General features: G+C 39.7%; 1 protein-coding gene and 1 long non-coding RNA gene across 8 annotated transcripts in view; one reads left to right on the plus strand and one right to left on the minus strand.

Moving 5' to 3' along the window:
* LOC120613227 (uncharacterized) overlaps positions 1–19,482 on the minus strand; it is a 137,789-nt gene extending 118,307 nt beyond the window's left edge. For all 3 annotated transcript variants that reach the window (XR_005655619.1, XR_005655618.1, XR_005655620.1), the window contains exons 1-2: positions 19,349–19,482; positions 12,562–12,601 (exon numbers count right to left, since the gene is read on the minus strand). This is a non-coding gene — a long non-coding RNA (uncharacterized LOC120613227). The remainder of the gene's footprint in view (positions 1–12,561; positions 12,602–19,348) is intronic.
* Positions 1–22,176, plus strand: part of SCOC (short coiled-coil protein) — a 30,511-nt gene that overhangs the window by 5,535 nt on the left and 2,800 nt on the right. Inside the window, exons 1-4 of one of the 5 annotated variants that reach the window (XM_039875823.1) lie at positions 19,663–19,785; positions 20,336–20,400; positions 21,278–21,334; positions 21,727–21,810. In XM_039875823.1, the coding sequence (XP_039731757.1) occupies positions 21,313–21,334; positions 21,727–21,810 (106 nt within the window). In that variant the 5' untranslated portion in view covers positions 19,663–19,785; positions 20,336–20,400; positions 21,278–21,312. Of the gene's footprint in view, positions 1–19,658; positions 19,786–20,335; positions 20,401–21,277; positions 21,335–21,726; positions 21,811–22,176 lie in introns of those variants that run through there. The other 4 variants (XM_039875825.1, XM_039875822.1, XM_039875824.1 and 1 more) reach the window with 4 other exon arrangements.

The raw sequence follows: 22,176 nt of genomic DNA on the forward strand, positions 1-22,176 counted from the left end.
AGACCCGGGGCCGGGGGTCTAGCCAGGTGAGGACTGAGTTTCCCTGGACAGCGTGTGCCCTGCGCAGAGAGCAGAACTGCTTCCCGCTCCTAGTCGACCACTGTCATGAAAGAATTGAAATAAAAATAAGAGAATATTTCAAGAAATACTAGAAATACAAATTTTTTTAATGCGACTTCCTGATTTTTCCATGGTTTTCACCTAATTCTAATTTAAAAACAATATCACATAAGTCCAAACAAAACACGTCTGCAGGATAAACGTGACTGCAGAAGAAACTATTTTCAGACGTCTGTTCTTGAATCTTTTCCACTTGTGTTGATCTCTCTTGTGAATTTCTGATTTGTAATCCAACTGCTAGACACCTAGATATGTCCCAGGTGTCAGATGAACTCATCCTTCCCACCCCTCCCCCCAAATCCGCTCCCACTCCTGATTCATAATTTTAATGAATGATCCCGTCATCCACCCAGTTCCTTAAGCTAGCAATTCATTGTCCTATTCTCATCTCTCGCAATCTAATCACTCATTGATTTCTGAGGACTTGACCTTGAAAACTGTTTCTCAGATAAACCCTGCCGCCTCTATCCCTACCACCACTTCCCCGATTAAGGCCCTCGTTATCTCCCACATAAACCACGGCATCAAGCTCCCAACTCTTCTTCCTGTTTCAATTCTTATCCTTTCGAGTCTCTCTCCTCCACATGGACCGTATCTCTCCCTCTCTTTGCACAGAAAAATCAATGCCTCTCCTCCTCTGCTGGATGAAGTTTAAGACGCTTAGCACGCCATTTATTTCAAGTCTCCCTCTTCATGGCTCTACCTGTCTCTTGGGTGTCATTTCCTGCCACGCAGTTTGGGCTCAGGAGGAAACACTTAATGTTCCGGGCACACGCTGTCTATTTCATGCTCTGACGTTGCTCATGCTGCTCTCTTTGCCTGGAGTAGCTTCACTCACCCTTCTCTTGTCTGGCTAATACCTACTCATCCTTTAAGAACTCACTGAGGCATCACCTCTTCCAGGAACCCTTCCTTGACCTTCTCGATTTCCTTTCTCCTTCCTGAAAACCCCAAGCTTATCTCTACCTATAGTTTTTCACAGCATGTTGTACTGGTTGTATGTTTCCTACGGTGAGCTGCCACAGGACAGAGCCTGGGTTTTTAAATGTCCGCACTTCCAGCACCTAGCACAGCATGCGCCACATTATAGACACTCGATGCATTTTTGCCAAATAACTCTGAGTTTTTGTGTATGTTGGGGTGAGGGCCAGTTAGGCAGGCTATCCCCTAGCCGAGAACTGGCTCCTGGGGTCAGTTCTCTTAAATTATTTCTACATCTTACAGTTTCTTTCCTATGTCCACTTCTTGTTCACTTTAGTTGTGCTATCTGAAAACATTTATTGAGCACCTACTATCACATGCCAGGTAGTAGACAGGACCTGGCTATTTGAACAATTGACTCAGGGTGGCGAGGCAGGAAGGGCTTGAACTTTCAAGTCAGAAATGCCTGACTTTGAATCTGTTAGACTTTGAGCAAGTTCTTTTACATCCCTAAGCCTGAGTTCCCTCAGTTGCAAAATGATCGAAGAATATGTCTCAGAATTGTTTTGAAGATTAAATGGAATAATAAGGGAAGCTATTTGAACGAGCCTGGCATACAGTAAGTGTTTAGTACATTTTAGTTCCTCCTCTGTTCACTTCAAGGAGCTCACACAGAAGTTTCACCAAAGGCTCCGGGATTTGTTCACATCAGTTGTCATGGAAACGGCAGTGTCCTGTGGACGCTGCTCTGTAAGCCGGGACTGCTGGTTGACGTCCTCCCGATAAGGAGGCTCATGGAAGAAGGGGGAGGTGGATGTGAAGAAACTCTTACACAAAAGCGTGAATCTTTTCTGGTTAAAATAATACAGCTCTTCTTTCCCGTCTTCGTCCCGGCCCTCACTCCTTCCCCGTCGATGTTCATCCCCATCGCCGTTCTCCTTTATGCCTCAGCTTCCTTCCTGACTCAGCTCTCTAAAAACCTCTCCTGAATAATATTCAAAGCTGCTTCTGCATCTGCTTTTGGCCTCAGCCAATTAGCCCTCATTGTAAGGTTGTAATAAGCTTCCCGGAGAAGTGGCACAATTGTTGTGTGCTTTTATTTGGTGCTGCTTCCTACCACTATGCGGGGAATGTAACAATACCCCCCTCATGCCTTGCTGAAAGCAGCCTGGGTTTGAAAAGCTTTCAGAAGGGCCATCTGCCATCCCCTCAGCCAAGCAGAAGATCAGACGGGAGGCCCTGCATTAGTTAGCACTCCAAGTAAAAGGTATCAAGGGCCTGGACTCCTTTTCATCTTCCCCTCCGTTATAATACGGGCTAAAGAAGGAAATAGACTTGTAGCTCCCCAGCTGGGAGACACACTGAGCCCTAGCAGGAGTCCTGTCCGTGAAAAGCGAGCAGGCCTTTCTCTTCTGGTGGTGAATGGAGCCAGTGTTTGCAGCCAGCACCGAGCTCCCTAGTGTCTGCTGCACCGCTGTTAATGGCTTTGCCAGATTACGCTGGACCTCTTGGGAGGACGCTGTGCGGATGAGAGTCCCGGAGCGGGGCCATCGCTCACTAAGTACACGAGGATGAGGCGAGTGTCCGCCGCGTGGGCGGTCGGGAGCGGGGGCGGTCTAGCGGCATCTCCTCGATTTATGACTTCCAACGAATTTGGCCACAAATATTTATTTAAAAGAGTATTCAAACATCCTTACGAATATCAAAATAGATCATCTCGAGTATGGTAGAAATTTCTTTTTTAGTGGAACTGAACGGGTACATTCATTGCACCAGCAAGAGCAGGAAATTTCAGCAAATCTTGATTGGCATTTGAGATCCATGTAAGTATAGATAATGTTATTGGCTGAGTGAAATGTCTGTTCCTGTGAGCTGAAGATAATATGGACGGTGGCACTGAGAATACCTCCTTTGGCCCAGAAAAAAATGTTTTGGAGACTTAACGTAAGAGAGTCAATAAGAAAAAAGGAGATTAACTCCACTTCTCAGGAGCTTCTGAGAGGGGGATGGCTCTAGGGTCACTAATGTGTTGCTAGAAATTGTAAGTGCTCTATCTGTGAAAAAGTCTTCAATCAGAGGAAATCCACTTAACTGAAATAAAGGATCTAGCGGAATGCAAAAACTAGTTTTATTAAACAAGCTTAAGAAATGGAGTGTTAGGGCAGTATCTAAATGTTTTCGGCAATCTAGGGTGTTCTCCAATTTCCTCCTCAAAGTCTTACTATTTTGACTCTTCCTTTAAAAGACAAACCATCCGTCAGTTGCCTTGTATCGGCAATGTGTTTTTTCTCCTCCGTTAGATTAACCAAAAACGGGGAGGAAGAGTTTTCTATGTTAAAGGTATATGAAATCATCATAATTGTGCTAATTTCTTTTTTCTAGAAAAAAACATCTAAAAGAGATCCAGAAACTCAGGGTGAAGTTTATTTGCCTGAGCTCATGAGCCAAAGAGGTGCTGCCCTTTCTGTGCCCTCTTCCTGTTGGAAAGGGGGCCAGGTGGCTCTCCCCCACACCCCCGCACCCGGCACTTCACTGTATAAAGGCCCCATCGCGTTGGACTGGCTTTGGACACACCGCGCCGGCCCCCGCCCCCAAAACAGGCCTCCTACTTGCCTGGCCTGTTTAGAATTTGAGGGTCAGAGCCTCTAGAAATGCTTGGGGTTCCCCTGAGAAATGCTTGGGGTTCCCTAGAAATGCTTGGGGTTCTCCAGAAATGCTTGGGGTTCCCCTGAGAAATGCCTTCAAGGTTCTCTTTGGACCTTCAAAGAGAAGATGGAGTGGAGAGAGGACGAGTGGAACTCTGAAAGAACGGGGCACACTGAATGAACCAGCTCCAGCCATGCTCCTCAACCCTACGAATAAAAATTTTAAATGATCCAAAAGCTGGGAGTGACCCTCCCGGGACTCAGGCGTGCTCCAATCGCAGACGCAGAGTTGCTGTGCAAGCCGATCCAGAAAGGCGTGTTTTGCGTTCACAGGCGCTTCAGGGTTCGTTTTCCGTCCTCAGCGTTGGGCTCGGGAGGGACTCGGTGGCGGCCTGCATGGATGCTCCACCAGCCTTCTAGGATGCACGCCGCCCACGGCCACCTCCTTTCAGCCCTCACCGGCTTTCGTCCCCATTTAATCATTGTTCCCTTGTTTCTCCTCGCGGGAGTTTCATCGTCAGCTGAATGACTCTGGCCCAGAGCACTTGGCTGTGCACATGCGCGGGTCTCTCGTTGCTGGTAGCATGACATCGGTCAAAGCGGTTTGAAAAAGCCTGCATTTCGAAACACATTCTTCTTCTCTTATCACTCAGAATCTTCACTACCTTTTCTCAGTAGATGAAAGACTATTATTATTTGTTCACCCATGTGATTACTTGGCTTTCATTTTCATTCTTGGTGGCAAGGTTAGTGTCATGATAACTATGTAGGAAGCTTCATTTATAATAATACTTAGAAGATTTTTTCAACAAGGCTTCTTATCTTTTTTTTTTATTTAAAAAATTTAAATGGCTTGAGCTTCATCATATTTAATGTTCCTCAACTTAAACAGCAGATCCTGTCCTTTCTGCTTTAAAATAGTGCAACAATAGAATATGTCAATAAGATGCAACTGATATACGATTTGAGAGACCAGTCACAGTTGGCAGTGATTCTTGGCCCCTAAACACTGAATTTCTCAGCCAATGACCTTCTGTGAAGTATTTAGTGATCACTGAGCATATAACTGGCCAAGAAGAACCTATCGTTCAAGGAATCATTAGAAAGCAGGTTTTGCAAAGTGTATATACTAATACAAACAGTAACTCTTTTATTGGTCCATTTTGTAAATTGGGACATTATCCTTTTCCCATGATATGTCATCACTTGACTCTGAAAGGAATTAGGCAAATTTATAGCTGATCACTTTTTACAATCCAATCCATAGCAAACTGATCATTTTTTAATAGCAAACTGTGTGTGTCATATTTCTTTCATGTTCTAATGATCACATCTTGAAGAGTTTTGGGGTTTTATTTATTTATTTATTTATTTTTGGAAGGCAGAAAAACTAAAGCAGGTGTTGGAGAAAGATGATTAATCAGCTGTCACTCTGGTTTTCCTATAGATTCTCGACTCTGATGATGATTAGAAAATCGGTTGGTTTCTTTAGAAATCCTAGTTAACTCTTTGGATACTTGATACTATCTGAAAAGTAACCCATCACTCATTACAAATAAAACTGAGAGAGACCCAAAATTAAATATTTGGAATAATCCCACATTTTATTAACTATTCATGCATCTTTTGGATGAATAATGATAAGGACAAACATTCATTGAGAACTTATTACATATCAGGCACTGTGCTAAGAATGTCATATTCTTTATCTCATTTAACCCTCACAAGTATCATGTGATAAATATTATTCCTGTTTTTCAGATTGAAAAGTGGGGCTCAGAAAGATTTAGTAGCTTGTACAAAGCAGAGCCGGGACTCCAGCCCAGGACCGAGTGGCTCCAAAGCCTTTGTCGAAAGGAAATGCATCAGGAGAGAAATTACTAGACAGATAACAAAACTGCTTTATGCTGACTAGGGAGGAGCAATAAGGTGCCTGCATTGCAGGTATTGAATAATGAAATATGGTCCCCTAGTTATGTTATGATGTCAGTGTTTCAAAAATGTAATCATAGACTCAGAGGGCGAGGAGAGCCCCAAAGTCTCTCTGACAATATTCGAATATGTTTAGACAAGAAAGGTAGAATATAAAATGGTATCTAGGATGTGATTACAACCATGTGAAAGTAATTTATATGGACTAGGATGGGGAGAGAAATTGAAAAAATGTATTTATTAGTGTGAAGGGATAATAGGTTATTACATTTTCATGTTATTGTTATACAATAATTTTTTTTCTTAAAAAATAATATTAACATCAGAGTTTCTCTGATATGTGAAAGTAAGATATCAATCCCAACGTGAGTGCTGATTTTGAGAGGCGTGTGAGAACACCAGGGCGAAGATTGGGACATCGATCAAAACATCACTACTGCCTTTTTCAGTTTCAGTGATGCATACAAGAAGTTGTCCTAGAAAAATAAAATAGAAAGTGGCACATTTAGTTATAGGACACATAAGCCACAGAGGGTGGGAAGCAAGGGAGACAGGACAGAAATTGTAAATGCCACCCTTCAGCACGGTCATATCTTATTTGTTTTACTTTAGTTTTAGATTGAAACAATCACAACTACTGAAAATTTGCAAGTATGCCAAAAAGATTTTTTTGTCCTGAATGATTTGAGAGTAAGTTGCCAAACCAATGCCCTGTCACCTCTGGATACCTGAGTGTGTATTTCCTGCAAACAAGCACGTTCTCCCTCACGATCACAAGAAAGCCAACAGAATCAGGAAAACAGCATCATACATTACTATCACCTAATCTTCAAAGTGCGTTTTAGTTTCACCAAATTATCTTGACAGTGTCCGTTACAGAAAAGCATCCGGTTCAGAACCATACGTTGTATTTACCTGTCGTGTCTACCTGTCATGTCGTGTTAGCCTCCTCCGATCTGGAGCAACTCCTCGATCCTTACTTGACTTCGATGACCTTGATGCTTTTAAAGACTGTTGGGTAGCTATTTGGTAAAATGTTTCTTAATATCGAAAAGTTGGCAAGAATAAAAATCACAGAAGTGATGCATCCTTCTCACTGCACCTGATGAGTGAAACATCATCTATTCATCCCTTCACTAGTGAGGTTAACTTTGATGCCTTGATTATGGTGGTGTCTTAGTAATGCTTTTTTTTTTTTAAATATTTAGCACGTACTTTGGGGGGAGATATTTTTAGACTGTGTAAATATTCCATTTCAATGCTACCAAGGAAAAAGCATACTCTACAAGTGAAAAACAAACAAACAAATACTAGCCCTAGCAGAATTTATATGTGAATGAACAGTTAATAAGACTCAGCGGCAATAATTTTTAACTATCCAGCAATATGCAAATTATAAGTGCTTAAACTAAATTTATCTAGCCAAAGACTTCCTTCCATTAACTTAAAATAATAAAATTAAAAGTTTTCAAAAATTGTTTTCAACTCAATTTAGTGAGGTGTTGCTTTATCTCCAAACCCTTAAGCCAACAACACAATAGTGAGGTAGTAGTCAGTGGCTGGAGCAGAGGAGCAAAGTGTGCAAAGGTCAGGCCACGAGATCAGGATGGACAGAAAATAAGGGAAGAGAACCTAGGACAGCACAGATGAGAGAGAGAGAAGGTAGAAGGCAGGGAGTACAGAGCGAGGCTGGAGGCGGGAAACGAGGCCACGGAGGGCAGTCAAGAAAGGTACAGAGGACCAGAGTGGATAAGAAAGATTCCTGGAGAGAATGAGGAAGAAGAGAAGGCACATATAGTACAGTGAGGTAAAGATGCTACTGTGAATCTACTTCCATTAGAATGCTGAAAATGAATCAAGATGGTGTTTTTCTCTAAACAAATGTAGGGGAAAGGGTTATGAGAAATAGTATAGTGAAATGACAAGGACAGCTCTACTGTGTACCACCATTTGTAAAGGTGGTATACCTGCTCCGAAGAAGTTGAGATCATAATTTTAACGTGAGTCTTGAATTTGAGATCCATGTGAAAATATCAATGTTTGGTTTATACACACCTTGTCTTCTGAAATAAATTAAAGTTAACAAATTTGTGAATATCAGCCCCGTGGTCGTAGGAACACAAGTCATCTACACCGGCCTGTGGAGTATGTACTGTCTACACCAGCCCTCCATCCAGAGGCCATGCCCTGCCATAGGAGCTCAGCTTGCAGCTCAAAGCAGACACACTGAAGTTACAGCCTGAACTGAGTGCCTGGTACATAGTAGGCTCTCACTCAATATTTGTTAAATAGTTAAATGAATAAAGGAATATTCCATTTTTTCCTTGTTGGTCATCTTTTCCTATCTCACTTTTGGAGACTAATTTATAAAAGAAGAAGAACTTAAGTCAATATAAGAGAATTTTAATAACTCAAGGCACTAGGAACAGAATCTCTACACACTTGATTAAAGAACTACATAGAAAAGATTTCAAAATAGTATGTAGCTCTTCCTCTCCTTCTCTAAGAGTATACAACCCACTCGATAAATTAGAAAACCATGAGTCTGTTCTCAAACAGACAATTGTTTTATGTGAAATAGAATACACGGTCTCAAAATATCTCCCCCCAAAGTATGTGCTAAACATTAAAAGAAAAAGCATTACCACCATAATCAAGGCATCAAAGTTAACCTCACTAGTGAAGGGATGAATAGATGATGTTTCACTCATCAGGTGCAGTGAGAAGTATACAACATCACTTCTGTGATTTTTATTCTTGCTAACTTTTCGATATTAAGAAACATTTTACCAAATAGCTACCCAACAGTCTTTAAAAGCATCAAGGTCATCGAAGTCAAGTAAGGATCGAGGAGTTGCTCCAGATCGGAGGAGGCTAACACGACATGACAGGTAGACACGACAGGTAAATACAACGTATGGTTCTGAACCGGATGCTTTTCTGTAACGGACACTGTCAAGATAATTTGGTGAAACTAAAACGCACTTTGAAGATTAGGTGATAGTAATGTATGATGCTGTTTTCCTGATTCTGTTGGCTTTCTTGTGATCGTGAGGGAGAACGTGCTTGTTTGCAGGAAATACACACTCAGGTATCCAGAGGTGACAGGGCATTGGTTTGGCAACTTACTCTCAAATCATTCAGGAAAAAAAAGAATCTTTTTGGCGTACTTGCAAATTTTCAGTAGTTGTGATTGTTTCAATCTAAAACTAAAGTAAAACAAATAAGATATGACCGTGCTGAAGGGTGGCATTTACAATTTCTGTCCTGTCTCCCTTGCTTCCCACCCTCTGTGGCTTATGTGTCCTTTAACTAAATGTGCCACTTTCTGTTTTATTTTTCTAGGACTTTTTGTATGCATCATTGAAACTGAAAAAGGCAGTAGTGATGTTTTGATCGATGTCCCTAATCTTCACCCTGGTGTTCTCACACGCCTCTCAAAATCAGCACTCACGTTGGGATTGATATCTTACTTTCACATTATCAGAAAATTTATTTTGAATCCATTTCGCCACTAGAGGTCACCAGTGTACCATCTCACAGAGAATACCTAAAAGTGATCAAGTCACAGCAGTTCACTATCTATAGCCTCTAAATGGCATTCATGGTTTATTTTTATTTTATTTATCTTATTTTTATTTTTAGTCTTTTAGTGTATTCTGACTATCTCTTGAGAGTTCTCAGAGACATATTTTATGATGAGATGACATCGGTTGTCACTCTCGGTGATATTCCATGTGTGCCTAATGTTCTGTGTGAAGAGCCACGACTGGAACCATAAGGGAACATTACTTCTCATCGGGATGTGACAAGTGGCCGTAAGAGAATTTGAGAGAAAGTAATGTGAGCTCTGAGGTGAAAAGACACTGTGGAGACCCAATATTATTCTCTCAAGTTCCACAGACACGCCTGCTTTTTTATGAGATAGAGAAAGTAAGATTCAGAACAGAACATTCATTCATTCAACCAGTATTTATGAACACACATGTGCTTGGTGACGAGGCTGCATTAATGAACATGAGTAGGTGCCCTTGAGATATTTAAGGGATCAGGGCTAGGAGGTTTCTATTTAAATACCATTAGTGCTTACAGACCACCCTCAGATTTTCTTATTTCGTCTTCCCAACAGACATTTAGGACACGCACCGTAAATCTTATATTTGCAGATGGTCGATTGCAGCATAGCAAGGGCCAGTGGCTTTTTAAGTTGATGACATTTTTTCTGAAGTGATGCTATCAGTAGACTGTACCCCTGAACCACAAATCTGAAACTGAACTGCAGAGATATTTGCAAGAAAATGTTAAAGTGCTGAGTTGGGTTGTGGCCAAGTGATGCTTGTTAGAAAAAATATATTAAAATTTATTTGACATAAAACTCTTGGATGGGAGAAACAATGGTCTAAGTGAAATTAGTGCCCTGAAGCATAAAGGCCCGCATGAGCTCCTCTGAAGAAACTTCTGGGAATGAGAAGGATGGCCTCCAGGATACCTCCGAAGGCCGTACATCAGTTTTCTCCCCAAATGACTACTTCGTGATAGTTCCTTATTATTTGCTTCATGTTGCACAGAAAGAAAACCTACTTCGAGCTCCAGAACTCACAATTCCAGCATCGAGGAGGAATAACAAGGAGTTCTGGACTCTTTCCATAACGTGAGGAGCTGTGTCTTCTGCAGCTTTCAGGGGGCTTGATTTAAATTAGTCGTCATCAGCCTTCAGACCAGAGACAGGCCTTTCCAGAGCAGGACACAGGCGAAGCCCTCATCCCTCGGCAGCAAGGCTTACTCTCGCTTTCTGGCATCATTTGAGAGGGAAGGGAGCCTGGCCAGACCTCTGCTTCGAGCTAGGGAAGCCTTTACCTGCTTTTGCTGGGATGAGTGTTACTGTCCTGCCCAAGATGAATCGTAACCAATTGTTTGAAAACAAACCAGACGGGTTTGTCCTTCTCTCTGATGGTTGCGAGGTTTGTGAAAAAGAAAGAGCCGGGGGAGAGAGAGCTACAAAAACGCGCTGTCATCACGGCGCCATTGACTGCTGATGCCTCCTCCATCGCCAGCTTGGGTAGTGCTCTTACTTTTTGCCTTATAGGCAACCCTCCAACACTTCGTCAGACATTTTGTAGTATTTCCCTTGAGATAATTGTATGAGGAAGGAGGAAGAAAAATAGGAATTTGTCACAGAACTAAAGATTATTTAAATGAGAGCTTCTTGGGAGAGGCAGTCCACCATGGGCCCTGAGTGTCACTGGAGGTTTTTGCTGGTCTTCCAGGAGCATGAGGCCCTGCCTGGGGCCATTTCTTAGGGTGTGGGTGCAGAGAGCCCCTCTAAAGGATGAGGATGAAGAGTAAACCTGCTTCCACTTGCTGTAAAAGCAAATTTCCCTGAGCTCAGCGTGCCTCTCCTGTACCATAATCCACTGCGTGGGCGGGGGCCTATCTGGGGTGGCTGCTCCCCACTGTGAGGCTTGGGGGGACATGGGGAACAGAAGCAAACCCACGTAAAGCTCATGCTGCTGGTAGCAGTGTATAAGAGAGTCCTTGGACTCTGATTGGCATCTTGTGTCCACTTCCGGCACTTGCAAAACCACAGCGGGCTTGTTCTAATATAAAATCTCAGATCCTGACACAGCCTGACAGAGAACTCTCTCAAGGTGATTATTTTTAGTGTAAACGGTTACCAGGGAAACAGAAAACTATGATGATTATACTTGTGCATTGAAAGTAGGAAAATCCATTAGCAGCCTAGCATTTTAGAGCCTTGCTAGCAACTCACGTTCATTCTTTCATAAAATATTAGTTATCACTGTAACTCTGACTTCTATGCCCTTCAAAATATCACTCTGTCATTTAAAACAGAACCTCCTTTATGCTCCCAGAGCCCAACGATTAGTCCTGATTTTAAAGCAGATTATTTTATAATAATTTAGTGGAACATGTACCCAGATGATATGATCAATAAGACTAGATTCATGTATAGAGAATCACAGAAACCTCGAATCCCAAAAGCTGCAATTGAGTGGCTCAAAGCACTCAGGAAAGCTTTCAGAACCTATGGCAGGCATGTTGCTAAGGGCACAATGATCAGACACGACCAAAGATTCATTCTTAAATATGAGGAACCATCTACTATAACTCACTGGAGGTGTTATTTGATGAATTCCTCAATGTTATTTTGTAAAATACTAAAGAAGCAGAATTAGTTCTATTCCAACCCCTCATTTGAGGAAACAGGGGTCTGCATCGTAAGATGACTTATCCCCCACCTTATGGTCAGTTTCAAACATTTGGATCCTCCACAGTCTCTAGCTCATAATAACCGAACCCGAGTTTCCTCCTCCTCAAAGCAAAGCCTGTGGCACTTCTGACAGAACACAGTTTTCCACACCAGTCACGTGCATATCGATACTACAGCTGTTGGCACGTTAAATTAACCATTTAATTGACATCATTTTGTACTTGGCTTTGTTTTAGGCAACACCATCTGCAAATTGAGGGTTGGTTGCATTATTTATATTTTTCAATTACAACAAAATATGTAACTATTTTTTAAAGCTCATCTCATATAACCAGAGGTACACACTTTCGGAAACACTGATTGATTAGACATGACTTTGTCTAGAGAAAAATAAGACTCCATAATCATTCCTGATTATTTTCACTTTTGCCATAAAGTTTAAAGCTTGATTCCATGGAGGCCCTGATGTCCTTCTAAAGCTCATTTGAGAAACTCTAAAAATACACTGTTAATTTCCTTAATTTTTCCACTACCGAACAAATGAACGAAAATGACTCTGATCAAATTAGCCAGCTACTTGTTTTTATCAGGAAATTATAATCTTGAGAAAATTATAGCCAAACAACTTAATTTACGAAATAGCAGTATGGTATACTATTAAGTCTAGTTTTGAAAGCAAGTTTCAGCAAGTAGAATATATCCTTTACTCACCAAATTCGAATAACACTCCTCTTCCAATGAATTCAATAACCTTTCAAGGGAAAAATAAATAAATAAAAAGGAAAATGTGAGTTCTTATTTAGGAATGAGATGAAACACAGTTTGCAAATTAATGAGCTTAAAAGTCTCAGGGAACACACCTGGTTACACTTGAAAGTTATCAAAATGCCTCCATTTAGCATATTTCACTTTAAAATATCCACAGCATTTTAGAACCCTCTAATTATTTAAGACAAGTTAGAAGTTTTTATGTGCATGATGAGAGTTTTCAGACTGGGAGATCAAAATGATCTTGGAAGTTCTCTATTTTATTATTTATCATTTCTTCCTCGCGTATTCATTGCTTTGTTTGCAACTTGGAGCTTCTCATTTCTCTCTGAAGAATATTTTAATTTTCTGCTTTTATTAACATGGTCTATGATAGTAATATATGCATATTCCAGATCACATAAATGTTCATCTGATTATCAAATATTTCTATGCAATTGCAGTGGTCTCTATTTGTACTTGCATGTTTTCCTTATTTGAAAGAAGAAAGCTTTTGTGGCTATTTGTAAACCATTTTTTTTATTGAAAAATATATAGTAAAAATATAATATAAAATATAAAATAAATATTTTAATGAATATTCGCTTCATGACATTTGCCAAAATTTCAAATTTTTTTATATTCACATGACTGTGAATATAATGTTCTTTTTTGTCACATTTTTGTTAGTCAAGAATTTTTCTCTATTCAAGGACAGATCTTAATTATTAGCAACACTGTTTTATCCAATTTGCAACATTTTGCGAATGTGGTATTGCTCTCTAAACTTATGATTATTATTTTGTATGTTATCTTTTTTAGATAGTTTGTCTTAGATTTCCTTTAGAATTTAAATTATCAAGAAAAATGCATATTTGGTTGTGGGATTTTTAAAAGGGTAAATGCTCTAAAATAGCTACGTTCTACATTATGGCAATCACTTTGTTACATCTTTTAAATGGTTTTATCATCCAAGGGTGCATCCAAAATAAATCAGGGGATTTTTGTCTGTTTTTTAAAATATGTATTTTAAGTGTCTTTTTACCTACAGGTTTTCTTTTTTTTTTTCCCCCAGTGCAAATTATTTTGTTGAAGAAAAGGGCTTTGTTTTTGTCTTATTTTGTTCTATAACCAGACTTTGCAAATTTTTTCCAGGAGGTAGATTTAACATGTATCTCTGTCCTGTATATTTTGTGTTATAGTGCTACCTTTGGAGCTTGATCAGATCGTGCTGCAATTTCCTCTCTCTCTGTTTCTGTCTCTCTCCGTTTCTCTCTCTCTCTCTCTCTCTGTCTCTCTCTGTCCGTCTTTGTCTCTCTGTCTCTCTCTTCCCCTCCCTCCCTCCCTTCCTCTCTCTCTCCCTGCGAGAGTAATCCATAGCTGTGTTCTCCTTCCATCATAAAACACAGACTGTCTGGTAGGTTCTCTGTGTGATGTTAGTGATGTTGGTGCTCAATGTCTAGATCGGCGTTTCCCAAAAAGTCCTTTTCATTATCCCTCGCCCCCAGAGCCTTTGAGACATCATTTTCTCCTCATCCCTCCCCTTATGACATTGTCTCTTCCCAGTCCTGGAAAACCATTATTCCTTCAAACATATTTCAGTACCATACTCTCCTTCCTTTCCTTCTGGGACTCTGATGACACAAAGGCCACAGCTTTTTGTTGTCTCCCATTCTAGAGGTTTGGGGATTGTGTTTTTCTCAGTCGTTTTTCTCCCTGTTGCTCAGATTGGATAATTCCTGCTGGGGCGTCCTTAGGTTCACTCTTTCTCTTTCATCTCCATCTTGCCATTGAGTCTTTGCAGACAGTTTTTAATTTCAATTATTTTTCAGATAGAAAATTTCCATTTGGTTCTTATTTATAGCTTCTATTATGTTACTTATATGTTCGATTATAACTTCTATTTCAGGATTTTTTGTGATTGCTTCTTCAGGTATTTTTAAATATCTGCTTACAATCCTTTCCCGGTAATTTCAACATTTATGCCATTTTAGTGTTGGTATCTGTTGATTGTTATTCTCATGTGAATGGAGGTGTTCGTGGTTCTTTATAAACTGAATAATTGTGAATTCGATTCTAGACATTTTGACTGTTACACTGTGAGGCTCTGGGTCTTGTTTAAGTCCTAAGGAGAATGTTGACGTTTCTGTTTAGTAAGAACTTGGTTAGGTTGAGGCTTCAAGTTCCAACCCACCTTCTTCGGGCTGCGGTTCCAGTTTGGAGAGTCTCTGCAGTGATTTCATCAACTGTAAAATGGGATTGATACCTAGATCATTGGATTGTTTGAGGACTGAGAAAAGTAACACATGTAATGTACCTCGCATATTCAACATTCCAAAGAAATTCTGGTAGTCTTCTTCTCATTAAAAAAAAAAAATCAGTTTTATTGAAAAATAATACATAATCGAAGACACATATTTTAAGTAGTTAGAGGAGATGAGTTTTGACAATTGCAAATACTATGTAAGTACCACTCCACAATCAAGATATTATGGAACATTTCCATCACACCAGAAAGTTTCCTCATACCCCTTTGCAGTCAACCCTCCACCCGGAGTCAATCCCAGGCAACCACGGATCCAACTTGCTTCACATAGATAAGTTTTGTCTGCTCTAGAATTTTATGTTAATAAAATCATATAGTCTGTACATGTTCTGTCTGGCTATTTTCATTCAGCAAAATATAATTCAATTAATCCATATCGGCAGTTTGTTCCTTTTTATTGCTGGCTAGTATTTGTTATTTTACTGGAATGTTTTTCTATTATTGGTTGAAAGAGTTCTTAGGTATTCTTAATTTGAGTACTTGGTTAGATAATGTATTGCAACTTCGTTTCTCAGTCTGTATATTATTTTTTTATTTTCTCAAGATTTCTTTCAAAGAGCACAAATTTTTAATTTTTATGAAGTTCAATTAATCATTTTTTCTTTTATAGTTATTATTTTTTGTGATCTAAAAAAAAATTTGTATATGCCAAGGGGACAAAGAGTTTCTTCTTCCTTCTAGATTTATAGTTTTAGCTTTTATGTTTCAGTCTATGATCCATTTTGAATTGACATTTTTGCATATAAGGTATGTGTTGAGGTTCATTTTTTCCCTATTCTGATTTTCAGTTGTTCCAGCACCATTTGTTTAAAAAAAAAAATCTATCCTTTCTCCTGGAATTACCTTGGTAGCACTGTAAAAATCAATTAATTCTATTATATGTGGGTTTATTCCTAGATTCTGCTCTGTTTCACTTATCTTTGTGTCTATCTGTAAACTTACAGCTTTATAATAAGACTTGAAACAAGGTAGTATAAGTTCTCTAATTTTGTGGGTTTTTTGCAGAATTGTTTTCGCTATTCTAGACTGTTCATTTTTCTATATGAATTTTAGAAATAATCACTGAGAGAAGTTAAACTCATGGATCCCAAACCACTTTTGTCCAGGCTCTCTGTCTAGGGGCAATTTGTAAAATCCTAGTAATTTGTTAAGGACTTTTGTGTCTATGTTCAATTCTATGTCTTAATGTCTTTGCCTAGTTTTTGTATCAGAGTAATGCTGTTCTGATAAAATGAGTTGGAAAGTGTTCTTTCCTATTTTATTTTCTGGATAAGTTTGTGTAAAATTAATATAATATTTCTCAAAATTTTTGGAAGAATTTACCAGGAAATTCATTGGGATCTGGAGAATTCTTTGTGCGAAGGTTAACCTAGTAATGACATTTTGAAATATAGATACAGAGCTATCCATATCATCTATTATTTTTGAGGTTATTTTTTTCTTGCAAGTGATTTGTTCATTTTATCTAAAATATCAAATTTATTGGCATAAGATTGTTCATACTATTCCCTTATTAGCCTTTTAATGTCCATAGTATCTACAGTGATGTCCCCTCTTTCATTCTTGCTATCTGTAATTTATAGTGTCTTCTCTCATTTTTTTCTAGGTGTCTGCCCAAATCTTTTAACTTCATTATTCCTTTAAAAGAACCACTTTTGGGGGTTTTTATTTTATTTTATTATTTTTCAATGTAATCGAGTTTTGCTCCATATTATTTCCTTCTATTTGCTCGCTTTGAGTTTCATTTACCCTTCTTTTTCTAATTTCTTAAAGTGAACATCTAGATTCTTGATTTGAAACCTTCCTTGTTTTCTTGTATAAGCATTTTATGGTAAAAAAAAAAAATTCTCTAAGCAGTTTTTTAGCTGCATCCCACAAATTTTGACATGTTCACATTTTATTTTAAAAATATTTTTAAATTTCTCTTGTGACTTCCACTGTGACCCATAGTTTGCTTAGAAGTACGTAGTTTGATTTCCAAAGTTTTCACAAATATCTTTCTGTTATTGATTTCTAGTTTAATACCTTTGTGGGCAGAGAAAATATTTTGTATGACTTTAATCATTTTAAATTTGTTGAGGTTTGTTTTACGATACAAAATATGGTCCATTTTGTTGAATATTTCATGTACATGTGAAAAGAAGGTGTGTTCTCTAGTTATTTGATGGAATATTCTATAAATATCAGTTAGGTCAAATTGGCTGCTGGGATTGTTCAGGTCTTCTTTTCAATAGTTCCCAAATTTGCCTGCACTCTTGGGAAATGACCTTCATATCTTCCAAAGCTATCGATGCCTGTATCCTAACCCCAGAGATTGTGATTTAATACATCTGGGGAATAGCTTGCTCTTTGGAATGATTAAGAGATTCCCAGGTGATTCCAATGAGCAGCCAAGCTTGGAACCTGTGTTCTGTATCCTGATTTTCCGTATATTTGTTTTACAAACTACAGAGAGGGGAGTGATGAACTCTCCAACTGTAGTTGTGGGTTAGTTTTATTCCAGTTCTATCAGTTTTTGCTTCACTGCTATCTTACAGCATCATTTGGATTTTGCATCTTCTTAGCAAACTCACCCTTTCATCTTGTTTTAATATGAATTTCCCTGATTGCTAGTGGAGATAAACATTAATAAAAACCTTTCCGGCCATTCAGTTTTCCTCTTCTGTCAGATGCCTATTTACGTTATTTGGATTTTTAATCTTAAATTGTCAGAATTATTTATATTTTCAGAGATTTACTATATTCTCCCAGCCTGCAGTTTGTTTTTAAATTGATTTAAAAAATGTCTGTTTTTAAAACTCTTAGCTCTTTTGCTTATAAAAAACCCAAAGTTTAAAATCTTTTCGTTAATGAATGGTGCTGTTTTTTTCTGGTTTAACAAATTTTTGCCTATAGTGATGTCATAAAGATACCTGATTTCTAAAAGTTTAGAGTTGTGTTTTTCACTTTTCACATTTACCTCACTTGGAATTTAGTTTTATTTGTGGTGTGAGATCAGGATCTAATTCTGTATTTTTCATATGAATAGGCACTTTAACTAGAACCATCATAATTTTTCTTTTCTAGAGCCAGTTAACAAAGTAACTACCATTTACACTCCCACAGGTAATGAACAGGTCTTTCCCATGTCACTAACATGTACTCCTTATTAGACACCTTTATTACATACTGACTTCTAGGTACAGGTACTCTACTTCTAATTTTTTTTTTTTGGTCTATTCTTGTATCAGCGCCACATTTTTTAAAACTACTTTTAAAATAATTACCATATGATCCACTAATTACATTTCTGGCTATATACCCCAAAGCATTAAAGGCAGGTTCCCAAAGAGATATTTATACAGACTATGTTCATAGCAGCTTTCATAATATCTAAAAGGTGAAAGCAAACCAACTGTGCATTGATGGATGAATAGATAAACAAAATATGGTATAAACATACATACAATGGAATATCATTCAGGCTTAAAAAGGAAGGAAATTCTGACACATGCTACAACATGGATGAACCTTGAGGATGTTATGCTAAGCGAAATAAGTGAGTCACAAATAAAAACGAATATTGTATGATTCCACTTACATGAAGTAGTCTCTATGAATAGTAATAATATTCTAATATTCATAGAGACAAAGAATGTGGTTGCCAGGTGCTGGTGGGGGTGAAAGCTAAATGGAGAATTACTGTTTAATGGGTATAGAGTTTAAGTTTTGCAAGATGAAAAGAATGCTGGTGACTGGTTGAAGAACAATATGAATATACTTAACACTACTGAAACGCACACTTTTTTTTTTACATAGATTTGTTTTCATATAGTCCTGAAAAGGATTAATGCCACTTGTCAGCAAACCGTGTCAAAAAATAAAAAGTCAAGATACTAGGTAATGTAAGGCTCACCTCTACAACTCAGGAGAATGTGCCAAAGCCAAAACAGTGAAGTATTACTACGTTGTACTCGACAAATACTAAAAACAAGCAGGATGTGCTTTTAGTCAAATGCTACATCCCAAGGCCTGGCACACAGCATTTCGCACTGCGTGTATGACTGTGAGCAAGACATTTGTTTACTCTTTCTGTGGGTTGCTGTGAGGATCAACATGGAATAAGGTGAAAGCGCTATATACCAAAGTACTAATAAGGTATTTTCTCAAATTTAAAACATCATTAAATGGTCAGGTCCACTATATATCTTATAATAATCTGGGGAGGGTGTGGAGAGGAATCATCCACTAATCCACTAGAGGTACACTTATGAGCTTTCCGACTTTGGAAATTTAAAAAAACAAAAAACAAAAAAACGTAAAAATCTGCTGTTAGAATCAAGGAACCACGGTATTGCATTGGCTTTCTTTATCTGTTATAACCACGAATGCACTTTTCTCAAATTTGAATGCTTTCTCTCTCGCCCAGAGTTTGTTTTTACCAACCTCCTTCCTGACAGCTGTCAGAATTTTCCATACTGGATTTCTGACTCCAATTTTCAGGCTCCCGCTGAGAGTGCAGAGATGCTTGGCTTGCACTGGCTTTCTCACGCTACTTCACTTCTGTACTGTCATCGGCTCTTGCTCCTCCCGGACCCGCCCACAACGCCCTCAGTCCTGATTGGACGCTCATGTCCTTTTGTTAGAGCAAAAAGCGGATCCCGGGGCTTTGAGAGAGGATGATTGGGGCGTCGGGCAGCTACTGCGCAGGCGTGCCTTCTTGAGCGGGGATTGGCGGGCGACGGGGCGGGACGGGGCGGGCCCCACGCCTGGGCGCACGCTCTGTGGGTGGAGAGGGTGGGACTGCCGATGTCAGTTGGTCCGAGGGTTCGAGCCTGAGGCGTCCTCCGGAGCCCTCCCCCGCCCGGCGCACCCAGCGGCAGGTGAGGGCGGCCTTGGGCGGCGGAGGGCCTGGCCCTGGGCGACCAGAAACTGCGGCCTCGCCACCGCCGAGGGCCCCGTGGGCGGGGCGGGCTGGACGCGGCCCGGGCTCTGGGGCCCCCGGGAGGAGCATCCTCGGGCCTGGGCGTTCGGTGGGCGGGGGAGGCCTGGCTCCTTGCAGAACCCCTGCGCGACCTCTTTCTCGTCTGCTCGTTTCGGGGCCCGGGGGTTCCTTTGGGGACGGGCAGCCCGCGGTCCCTGACGCGGACATCCTGCTGCCTTCTCCCCGCTGCGCCAGAGTCGAAAGCTGCTGTCCACCCGCCCCCCGCCCTGTAATGGGACTACGGGAGGGGCGTTGGGTGCGACGGGACCTGGCCCGCCTGGACTTGCCCACGGCTGCTCTGCATAGAGCCCAGATGGTGGGATGGGGTGGGGCGAGGGGCGCTGAGGCGGGGAGGGCGGCGAGTGAGCGGTAAAGTAGGGGCTGGCGACATCCTTCCAGGCGCTGAAAGCAGATCCCAGCTTAGTTTTTTTTCATGGGCTTCTCTCAAGGGTCCTGCTGAACAAGTTTTGGAGAGTTACGATTGGAAAGGAGAAAGGGGATACATTCCTGAAAGGCAAGACTTTTATCGTACAATATATCGATTCCAGTACTATGACGTAACATTAAGGACGTGCTGTGCTATGTTCCCAGCACCGTCTCTGTGCCTGGGGATCCACGGCTGTGCCTGTGTATTCTGTGCATGTGCTCATTAAGCTCAGGATAGCTAGCTGTTCTCTGGGGGACCTAGCTCACGTTCAGATCCTCGTTTGGCCAAACAGTTCCTTAATTTGTGGATTTATGTAACCAGAACTAGTCAGAACTTGAACAGACCCGAACAAACAAAACACGTTGACTGTTAATTCAGCTTGAAGGGAATGAAATTTATCTTCAGTTGCTTAGCAGAAATATCAAAGGAGTTTGGCTTCGAGAGTTGCAAACTATTTGGCAAACTTAGATGAGGGCCATAGTATAGTTTCTTCCATTGCATAATGGAAAAAGGGACTTTATAGTTAGATCTAAGTTCAAATTCTTGGTACGGACATTGGCTGTGAAATCTAAGGCAAGATACATAGCCTTTCTGAGACAGTGTCCACATCTGTAAACTGCAATGTCCTGTTGATTTGTATGTGTAAAGCATTTAGATATAAACAATGACTTTATTTTAGTTTTCTATAACTTTGCTAGCATTGATCATTATCTTCCAAAAATAATGTACAACGGTATTATGTATTTGATTACCAAAAAACCCACCATTTTCTCTTGTTTACTTAAAACTTCTTTGTAAAGAACTTGTACGTATCCTATATTTATTTACCCATTAGGTGTTTATTTTATCATTAAAAACAGTAAAGCATGTGAAAGGGTCCTACTGGGTCACATAATTTACTTTTGAAAGACAAGCTTATGTTTTAGTGCTATATACGTGTGTTTCTAACTTTTTCTTATTGCAGACCAATATCCAAGGCCCAAAAGTTTGTTACCCAAGATGATGAATGCTGACATGGATGGTATGTTATTTTTCTTTTTTTTTAATGTTCCTTTTGTATTTTTCCTTTTTTTGTTTGGTTTTGTGGATGCTTTCGCTTTATTAAGCAATGGAAAGAACAATATTTAGAAGCTTGGATTTGGCTAATTTACTTACATATTTATGTCCCTTCTAGTTCTGGAAAGGATTTAAGGGATCTTCTGTTCCTTAACTCTGAGAGGTTGGCAAAAAACACTTTATCTTCACCTCGGTGTTCTTATCCGCAATGTGGGGATAGAACATTTTACATGACAGGGCTCTTGTATAAGTCAAGTAAGATAATAAATGTAAAACATTTTGCAGATCTTTCAATGCTACGCTACACAAATGGTACCTAATGTTAATTAATAGTAAATTTGAACCTTTCTATTACAGCAGTTGATGCTGAAAATCAGGTGGAACTGGAGGAAAAAACGCGACTTATTAATCAAGTGTTGGAACTCCAACACACACTTGAAGGTTAGCTTGCATTTCGTAGTTTCCTTGAATGGCATCAATTAATTTAAATTGTTATCCTTTGTGTTGCTAACTTTTGTCAGTGTTCACAGTTTTTAAAAGTATAAATTTTAGATTCATTTCAATAGCTTCCCCCCGCCCCGCCCCCTTCTGCCTGTAGCTTTGGCTGACTTTCCCGAACAGAGATGTTTCAGTAAGAAAGTCACATAGTGTTCTCAAGCTCCCCTCTTATGATCTAACATGTGCTACTTACTACATGAGAGTCCCTTTAAAGCCCCACATTGTTACTAAATCCACTTATACTAAAAACAATGTATTAGCCTCAGATTAAAAGGGAATTGATCTGAGGTTTTTTTTTTCACTTTGTAA

This window comes from Pteropus medius, unplaced genomic scaffold, assembly GCF_902729225.1.
Source record: "Pteropus medius unplaced genomic scaffold, Ma_sr-lr_union100, whole genome shotgun sequence".
Taxonomy (NCBI): domain Eukaryota; kingdom Metazoa; phylum Chordata; class Mammalia; order Chiroptera; family Pteropodidae; genus Pteropus; species Pteropus medius.